Raw genomic sequence first — 10,074 nt, forward strand, 5'->3', positions numbered from 1 at the left:
CTAGGCATGATTGAGTAGTCATAAAGGGGCTGCTCTCTTCTCTTCCAGGTATTGATATGATTTTCAAATTCTCAAGTATGATGGAACTTGATAAATTACAAATATTGTCCTGTAGCCACAGGAGCTACAAATACTTCAGTGCATTATGGAAGAAAGCTGAGCCCTTCTGACCCTGGGGCATAGCTCTGTCCTTCAAGCTTCTGGACCAGAGCATGAGTATCTCTCAGTGTTCTGGAGCCTCGGCATGATGGCCAAGAATGATGGCCAAATTCTTTTTATTTTTATTTTTAGGTTGGTCGTGGGGCTTGAATTCTGGGCTTGGGCACTGTCCCTCAGCTCTTCAGCTCAAGGCAAGCGCTCTACCACTTGAGCCACAGTGCCACTTCTGGAGTGGTTTATTGGGGATAAGAGTATCAGGGACTTTCCTGCCTGAGCTGGCTTTGAACTGTGATCCTCAGATCTCAGCCTCCTGAGTAGCTAGGATTACAGGTGTGAGCCACTGGCACCTGTGTGCTTCCTGGAGAGAGAGAGAGAGAGAGAGAGAGAGAGAGCGAGAGAGAGAGAGAGAGAGAGAGAGAGAGCGAGAGAGAGAGAGAGAGAGAGAGAGAGAGAGAGAGAGAGAGAGAGAGAGAGGAGTGTGTGTGTTCTGGACTGGGAGTTGAACTCAGCCTGGGTGCTATACTTTAGCTCTTTTGCTCACATTGGTGCTACCACTTGAGCCACAGTTCCACTTCAGCCTTTGGTGGTTAATTGGAGATAAGAATCGTATGAAGACGGCGTTGGTGGCTCATGCCTGTAATCCTAGCTACTCAGGAGGCTGAGAACTAAGGATGGCCATTCAAAGCCAGCCCATGCAAAAACTCCATCAGACTCTTATCTCCAATAAACCACTCTGAAAACCAGAAGTGGCGCTGTGGCTCAAGTGGTAGAGTGCTAGCTTTAAGCTGAAGAGCTGAGGGACAGCGCCCAGGCCCAGAGTTCAAGCCCCATGACCGACAAAAAAAAAAAAAGAATCTTATGGATATTCTACCCATGCAGTTTGAAAAGGCAATCCTCCGATCTCAGCCTTCTAGAGAAGCTAGGATTACAGGTGTAAGCCAACTCGCTGGTCTCCTTCTAAATCTTAAATGTTTATAAGCCCCCTTTCTGAGAGTCTACAGGGTGCATTCTTTACCTCAAGAATTAGCATATGTTTTGTGGCAGGATGCATTCTGTCCTGGAAAGGATACCCAAACAACAGCCAGGAACTCAGAAATTATGACACTAAGAGTGATTAAGAACAAAGATAAACACCTATCTTTGCATAACTTTAAGTCAGACCCCCTGCCTTTACCATATAAATACTCCTGCTCTGTGTCTTTCCCTTTGGGAGCAGCCCTGCTCAGTTAAGAGTATGCCTATGAGCCGGGTGCTGGTGGCTCACGCCTGTAATCCTAGCTACTCAGGAGGCTGAGATCTGAGGATCGCGGTTCAAAGCCAGCCCGGGCAGGAGACACCGTGAGACTCCTATCTCCAATAAAACCACCAGAAAACCAGAAGTGGCGCTGTAGCTCAAGTGGTAGAGCGCTCGCTTTGAGCTGAAGAGCTGAGGGACAGCGCCCAGGCCCAGAGTTCAAGCCCCACGACCGACAAAAAAAAAAAAAAAGAGTATGCCTACGGCCAGTGCCTGTGGCTCAAGTGGTAGAGTGCTAGCCTTGAGCTGAAGAGCTGAGGGACAGTGCCCAGGCCCAGAGTTCAAGCCCCACAACTGACTAAAAAGTCTGTGCCTCTGCCTTTCTGCTTCTTAGTTTTCCTGCTTACTCGATAAAGCTCTATCAAGTTTTTCTGCCATTATGACTTGTCCAGAAATTCTTATTTTGTGATTGGAGTCAAGGACTTTAGGTGGAGTCCCTACTTTTCTTTTTTGTCGGTCGGTTCTTTTTTGTCGGTCGGTCATGGGGCTTGAGCTCTGGGCCTGGGCGCTGTTCCTAAGCTCTTCAGCTCAAGGCGAGCACTCTACCCCTGGAGCAACAGCGCCACTTCTGGGTTTCTGGTTGTTTATTGGAGATAAGAATCTCACAAACTTTCCTGCCCAGGCTGGCTTTGATCCTTGATCCTTAGATCTCGGCCTCCTGAGTAGCTAGGATTACAGGCGTGAGCCACCAACACCCAGCGAGACCCTACTTCTAAAGAGAGATTTCATAAACCTTCACCTGGACCTGATAATTACTTGACAATCAGAAGGAGTGAAAGCAGAAAGTATTCTAGAAATACATAACATTTCAATTATACCACTGTACTTTCCTCTAGGACTTATACAATAGTATCATTGAAGTAAGCGATGTCTCCAGGTGTTTCATTAGTTGAGCCCTTTCCTTCTATTTCTATACTTCTCTTTAAGTTCCACTGTGGTTTGACCTGAGGGTTTCCCACTTGTTAGGCAGGCACTTCACAAGAACTTGACTTCAGCCACTGTGTTTTGCACTGGTTATTTTGAGACAGGGTCTGGCCCCACCCATCCATTTTATGCTTCCTGCCATAACAGGGAAGAAAGCAAGTTGTCTCCACACCCAGCTACTGGTTGTACAGGAATCTTGGGAATTTTTGCCTGGGCTAGTAAGATCCTCCAGTGCTCAGCCTTCTATCTAAGTAAGCTATAGGTATGAACCATGACCATCTGAAATTTTGGTTAAGCTTGGTAGGTAGGCAAACTTCAGATGGTTCAGAGTATAATCTTGAAAATGTGAGTTCTAGATCAAAGGTGTCCAACTGTCACTTTTTTTTTGTGGGTTGTGAGGCTTGAGCTCTAGGCCTGGGTTCTGTCTCTGAGCTCTTCAGGTCAAGGCCAGTGCTCTATCACTTGAACCTCAGTGCCACTTCCGGTTTTCTGGTGGTTAATTGGAGATAAGAGTATTAAGGAGTTAACTGCCCAAGCAGCCAGATCGTCAGATCTCAGCCTCCGAAGTAGCTAGAATTACAGCCTGGCCCTGGGCTGCTACAATCACTTTCTAATGATGTCTTTGTCTTGCTTATTATCTCCATCCCCTGGCTTACAAACAATGCAGAGAATAAATTACACCTGAAGGAAAGACTTGAGGACAAGCAAAGGAGTTGTAGAAACAATGATTAGCTGTCCAGTTAAATACATAGTGAGCCAGATAAACAATGAATACTGGGCCTAAGGCAAACAACTGCTAAGTTTGAAGTTAAAGTCCTGCACGGGAGCTGTAAGCATAGTTGAGGAAGCCGCGCACGTGTGGCCACGGCAGGGGCTTTGGACATCACGACCACAGCTAGGGGTCACTGTCTTGGCCTCCCCTTTGCCTTCCAGGCTGGGCTCCACCACTAGAATTTATCTTGGCAGCTGGGCTGGGACCAGGACAGAGCCAGGGGCCAAGTTTCTGCCACTAATTGGGCTAGAGGAGGTGCTGTGGCTGTCAGTTGCAGATGGACCTTCACGTGGGTGTATTGGACTCACCTCCCTTCTGGCTTGGGTGGCTGGGAGGGCAGGCGGCGAAGCCAGTTCTCCGCAGCTCCAACAAGCCAACTTGTCCACTGCACAGAGGAGGATGCTTCTCGGCTTCGTCGGGCAGCCCCATTCTCCAGCCTTGGTCTGGCCACGTCCATTAAGAATTCCGCTCCGGGTGGAGGCGGGGCCGGGGCTCTTCCCCAGGCAGCCGCGGGGCGGGGAAAGCGGAGCGGGGAGGCGGGCTCAGGAAACGCCGGAGGTGGAGGCCCAATCCCGCTAGTCGGGCTGGCCTGGGCGGCAGGGGCTCGAGGACGCCCAGTGGCTCGGGCCCAGCGCCGGATTCTCGGCTCCACCCGCGGGCTGTTCCCGTTTTCTTCCCCCTCAGGCCACGAGCTTCCCATGCCGCCCGGGGTGAGGGGAGCGGAAGGCGGGAACAGACCTGAGAGCCCGCTTCTCCGGCCTCGCCTGGGACTGGCGGCCGCCTCAAGGCCGGGGCTGAACGGGCCACTTGCCTCCCGCCCACGTCCCCCTCTTCCCCGTCGGGCCGCGCGACGGGGAGCTCCGTTCCCAGGGGCGGGGGCCGGATGGGGCGGCGGCGCCCGGGGACCGAAGGGGCCCCGCCTGGCTCCCGCCCAGGGCCGGGTTCTCCGCGGCCCTCGGCCCGTCCCCCTCTCCAGCCGCCAGCCCGAGAGCTTCGTCCCGCCGTGGAGGGGAGGGCGGAGGCGGGCCTCTCGCCTAAGGGAGCTCGCGGCCCCTTTCCCCTGCCCCAGGGCCGCCTCGCGACCGCCTGCGGACCTGACCGCTGCGGCTCGGCCCCGAGCGCCTGCGGCTCTCCGTGAGGACCCAGTTCCCGTCAGAGCTACGCGGCCGCCGAAGCCGGGACCCTGGGTGGTGGGCCTGGCGAAGGCGGGGCCGCCGGAGCGCCCGCCCCCATGCGCCGCCCCGCCCTGCGAAGGTCTGGTTGGCTTGTTTGGCAGTCTGTACTTGGGTTCTAGCATTTTGAAAAGTCCAGGACCTCCTCCCGCCTCGCCCATCCCCATGCTGAGAACTGTGTGAAGCTGGGATCAAGGACTTGGAGGTGCCTGGCAATCGGGGGGGGGGGGGGGGATCCAGAGCTGGAGCATTTCCCAGGTCCACCTGAACACGTACTCAAGGCTGGTGCAGCAAACCATCCTGTACCAGAAAGACCACTGAGCAGTTTTTACACCCTAGAGGTACTACTATGTATGTTTTAAAGTATTACAAATGGGGTTGTTGGATTCAGTGAGTTACCATGTGTTATAGTTTCTTAATGCTGACAATTTAAGGTCAAAGTACTTTCGCTACAGAGAGCAGCACTTTCATTCTAGATAAAATATTTTATTCACTACATATCACTTCCTACAAATTAATACCTATTAGAAATAAGAAATCTGAGCGTTTTTGCATGGTTTTGTTTCACTTGAGTCGTTTCTTCTAAAATTCTGTGCAGAGATTACACTAAAGAAGACCAAAATATGAATGTACAAAGCTATGGAGTTGGGAGCCTTTGGTAAGCCATATTCATGTTCCATCATGCCTACAGTAATATACAGAAATCATTTTTCCACAGTACTTCTCAGATACTTTTTCTCTCCCAGGATTATGAATGTGGGAGTGTGGAGATAAGACTAACCAGGGCATTCCAGAATTGAATGAAAGCTCGGTGGAAATGGCCAAGGTGACAGTTCTGTTTTTCCTTCTCTATATTTTCATTGCTTTGCTTGGGTTCTCTTCATTAAGTTTGGCTTTCATCTGATTAGCACATTTCTCAAAATGTGAAAATCACATGGCACATAGACTCCGGAGAATGGAAAACATAGATCTAGAAGGTGGGATTCCTGCTAGATGCTGGTGACTTTTACCTGTAATCCTACCTATTCAAGAGGCTGAGGGCTGGGAAGTTGGCTAAGTGGTAGAGTGCTTGCCTCTCATACATGAAGCCCTGGGTTCAATTCCTCAGCACCACATAAGCAAAAAAAAAAAAAAAAATCAAGAGGCTAAGATCTGAGGATCATAGTTCAAAAGCAGCCAGCCTGGGAAAGGAAGCTTGTGAAACTTTTATCTCCAATTAATTTATTTAAAAAAATGGAAATACAGGGCTGGGAAGGTGGCTCAGTGGTAGAGCGCTTGCCTTGCATACCTGAGGCCCTGGGTTCGATTCCTTAGCAAAAAGAAAAAGCCAGAAGTGGCGCTGTGGCTCAAGTAGTAGAGCACTAGCCTTGAGCTGAAGAGCTGAGGGACAGCGCCCAGGCCCAGAGTTCAGGCCCCATGACCGGACCCAAATAAAAATGGAAATAAAGTTGTGGCCCAAGTGGTAGAGGACTAGCAAGTTAGACTTGAGCAAAAAAGCTCAGGAACAGCATCCTGGCTCTGAGTTCAGGCCCCAAGAAAAGCATAAAAGGGGGGGGGGGGGGTGCAGGGAGGGAGAGAAGAGAGATTCCTATATTGAAATGGGCTTGTGGCAGAAAATGTTTTCTCTCTTCTAGCTGTCCATTCTATCACCATCAGTCTGACCTTTTGCTGTTAAGAAGCTGCAGGCTTGAAGTTGTCTTCCTTTCTGGGTTTTAGATAGGGCTGAAGTGAGGAAAAGCAATTGAGCCTAGGATTTCAACACCAAATTGAGCAACATAGTAAGTTTCCCATCTCATAAAACAAAATATATCCAAAGGAAGGGAGGGAAGAGACTAGAAGGAGTGAGGGAAGAGAAAGAAGAGTAAAATGGAAGAGAAAATAATTTTGTATGTATGCTGGGGTTTGAACTTAAGGACTAACCCCTTGCTTGGCTTGTGTTCTACCACTTGAGCCATGCCTCCAGCCCACCCTTTTGCTTGTGATTTTGAAGATGTAGTCTTGCAGATTTCCCTACCTGGTTTGTGTTGGAACCATGGTCCTCTGGATCACAATCTCCTAAGTAGGTAGGATGACAGATGTGAGCCACTGCCTTCCAGCAAGAATATACTCTATAAAGTAAAACAATATACACCTATGAGGTCAATCCAAACAGTGATTTATATGCCTTACTATAGACATTGAGCACTCCTCCTTCCATCTCTCCTTGTCAAGATGAAAATATATTTTTTGGACAGAGTCAAGGATCTAGAGCCAGAATTCTTTTTACAAAACAATTTCATATCAATATGTCAGTTTATGAGTACAGTGTATCTTGGCAACTATCCTATCTATATATCTATATCTATCTGTCTATCTATGAAGGAAAACTGTTAGAAAATGTACTTTAAGATTCATTTTCTGGCCTGTAATCCTAGCTACTAAGGAGGATGAGATTTGAGTATTACAGTTCAAAGCCAGCTTAGGCAGGAAAGTCCATGAGACTCTTTATCTCCAATAAACCACAAGGAACCTGGAAGTGGTGCTGTGGCTCAAGTGGTAGAATGCTACCCTTGAGCTGAAGAGCTGAGGGACAGTGCCCAGGCCCAGAGTTCAAGCCCCACAATCTACAAAAATAAAAGATTCATTTTCTGGCCAGGCACCAGTGGATCATGCCTGTAAACCTAGCTACTCAGGAATCTGAGATCTGAGGATTACAGTTAAAAGTCAGCACAGGCACACAGTCCGTGAAACTCTTACCTCCAATGAACTACCCTTAAAAAAAGAGCTACAACTGGGACTGTGGCTCAGGTGGAAGAGCACTAGCCCTGAGCAAATGTAGTCCAGGGAGAGCACTTGGGCCATGAGTTCTAGCCCCAGAACTGGCAAAATGCACATGTGTGCGCACGCATGCACATGCACACACACAAATAAATTCACTTTCTGATATGCCAAAGTGCTCATGGTAAAAGCTAACCTGTTGATGAAAGAAAAACCAACCTTGAATTTAATGTACACATACATGATGCTATAAAAAATTTTCATTTTTTATTGGAATGTATGTTTATTAGTAATTCCTATCTGTGTTTCTAGGCAGCACCTGAGACGGTTGATGAACTGGATCTTTTTGGAGCCCATGGTGGACACAGGTCAGTGATCCACGTCCTTCCTAATAAAATCAAACACTGCCAGGTAACAGTTTCAGAGAGTAGGGAAGGAGAATCCCCAGAGGAAAGGCCCAGGCTCCAGTTTAGAATCCCTACCTTCCTAGCTTGCCCTGCTGACTTCTTTGAGGGTCAGATTTCTTATCAACAAATTAGCTTATTGTTTGTTCCCCTCCCCTGCTGCCTTACGAGACAGTTAGGCTAGAGTGGATGAACCCAGACAATTTATTTAAGTGCTTTACAGCCAGAAAGTACTGTGCAGACATAAGACACAGTGCTTCTGTGTATATAAAGTTGGCAATCAAATCAACTTTATTTTGCTGGAGGCAAAATCTATTGCTTGTCCTTTCAGCACTCAAGTGGTTTACTGAGGTTTATTTCACACTTCACGAAGCACTGAGTTGGGTAGGGCTTGATGAACAGAATGGGTAGTGAAAGGGAGAAGAGATGGGAGAAATGCACATTAATAGAACCTCCTTGAAGTACAGATTACAGAAAGGAATAACAGTTGGACACTAGGGGACTCCATTAAGCAGATACTAGTCCATCATCAAACTCTTCTTCAGTGTGGGCTAGGGCTGCAGTCAGCCTCATACATAAAAACTTGTCAATGGAGAGTATCTGGTGGAAGCTTCTGTTTCCAGTCAGAAAGAGCTTAAGGGGAATGACTATAGCCATGAATCTTATAATGACATTTGGTCAGTGAGGGACCAAACTATAGTAAGCTACACCTTCTAGGTTTGTGTAAGTGTACTCTATGATGTTCATCGAATGATGAAATCACCTAATAGTGCATTTTCAAAATGTCTTCCTGATATTTAGTGACTGTGGTTAAAGAACCAGGCCCATATACGAATAAGCTATAGAAAATAAAGTTTTACAACTCAGGTGTATCAGTGGAAAAATTTTACATGGCATATGCAAGTGTCTGAGTTTGAGTCCACAAACAAACAACAGCAACAGCAACAAAACTTTATTCTGAAGCTAAATTGTGCCACCGTTTTTTTGGGGGGGGGGTCAGTCATGGGGCCTGAACTCTGGGCCTGGGCGCTGTCCCTCAGCTCTTCAGCTCAAGGCAAGTGCTCTACCACTTGAGCCACAGCCCCACTTCCGGCTTTTTCCTTTTTGCTTATGTGGTGCTGAGGAATCAAACCCACGGCCTCATGCATGCAAGGCAAGCGCTCTACCACTGAGCCACCTTCCCAGCCCCTGTGCCACTTATCTTTACTCCACCTTCTACTTCTCTGTATCTTCCCTCAGAAAAAATAGTCATTAATAGAATATATATTTCTTGGGGTTTTGTTTAAGAAAGACATGGTAGTATGACTGTATCTTAACAAATGTGTCATTTAATGGAATATTGTGCACTTTCTAGCCACCAGGATCTCAGAATCCACTGGGTCAATTGCTGGCTACCTGCCCTTAGGCTCAGATCTCTGTGACTCTAAGTCTCAGAGTCATTATGTGTAAATTGTACACATAATTCCTCATATGGAAGATGTAATTAGCTTATATTTGTTGGAATCTGGTCTCATGTCTGTACATGTTAGACCTCAGCATTGGCTCCTGTCCCTGCCCAAATGTTTCCTTATAATTCTAGCTGCCTTCCATGTTCACAATGCCTATTCCAGCCACTTACTCTAGTGTCTTTAATATCCCTAAATGATTCTAGAGCTAGAATAATTTGATCCTCATTTTGCTAAAGCATTCATGGGGTTTTCTGAGTTTGACTCCTTTAAACATTTTTTCTGGGTCACTCAAATATACTAGGCCTATCTCACAGAAGCAACCATTTTTCATTGTTGGTCCTACATGCATGTTCTTTTCTAGGTTGTATCTTCATAGACAGAACATCTTAGCCTGCTGACATAGATGGTCCTGTAGTTTCTTCCCCAACACTTCCTAAAGATCCAGCCAACTGGAAGAGATGAATAGTTCTCAGCATCAGTTCCAGAATAACCCATGCTCTATCCAACCCCTCCATATTCTCCAACAGATAGGAAACATTGGTTTCCAGATGCCATGTTTGTAGGACAAAGCTTTACTCCAAACTGGCAAACTCAGATGAATGTTCTCTTGGGGTTTTGGGGATGGTTCCTAGATAGCACATTTAACTACTGGTAGTTCTATAGGTTAGGCCTCCTCTTTGCTTTTCATTTTATCTGTCTTGTTCTCCATGTTGCCAAGAGCATCAACATCTAAAGAGATTGACGCTGGACTTCTTTTTCCATTGTTTCTTTCCCAGCCTTTGCCATGGAAGATATGAACCTTGTGAGTTTAACCAGAAGTTGCCAAGATAGTATCACAGATGAAGTGTCATTGGGAGAATATTTTAACATAACTGCAGTTTTAGATTGTATAAAGCATATTTTCTTTGCTTTCAAAAAATACTGTATAGCATATATTATGTGAATGTGTACATTTATATATTTAAATGTAAGTAACCCATTTTAGAAACTCATTCCTTTGATGGACACTAGGTGACACTGTTGCTCTGGCTACCTCACATCCTAGTGGCCTGATTGTGGATGATGTATCCTTCCTCCATTTAATGCTGTCTTCATATGTTATAGGGTTGAAATCCCTTTCTTCTCAGATAGGTAGGAATCCAAC

At 46.8% G+C, this 10,074-nt stretch overlaps 1 protein-coding gene across 1 annotated transcript in view; it reads right to left on the reverse strand.

The window, feature by feature from the left end:
- LOC138840456 (serine/threonine-protein phosphatase with EF-hands 1-like) overlaps positions 1-3,851 on the reverse strand; it is a 56,615-nt gene extending 52,764 nt beyond the window's left edge. The window contains exon 1 of the mRNA XM_070040784.1: positions 3,458-3,851. Within this exon, the coding sequence (XP_069896885.1) occupies positions 3,458-3,578 (121 nt within the window). The 5' untranslated portion in view covers positions 3,579-3,851. The remainder of the gene's footprint in view (positions 1-3,457) is intronic.
- Between the last annotated feature and the right edge of the window lie 6,223 nt (positions 3,852-10,074).

Source organism: Dipodomys merriami, unplaced genomic scaffold (assembly GCF_024711535.1).
Source record: "Dipodomys merriami isolate MVZ:Mamm:240054 unplaced genomic scaffold, mDipMer1.0.p SCAF_3, whole genome shotgun sequence".
Taxonomy (NCBI): Eukaryota; Metazoa; Chordata; class Mammalia; order Rodentia; family Heteromyidae; genus Dipodomys; species Dipodomys merriami.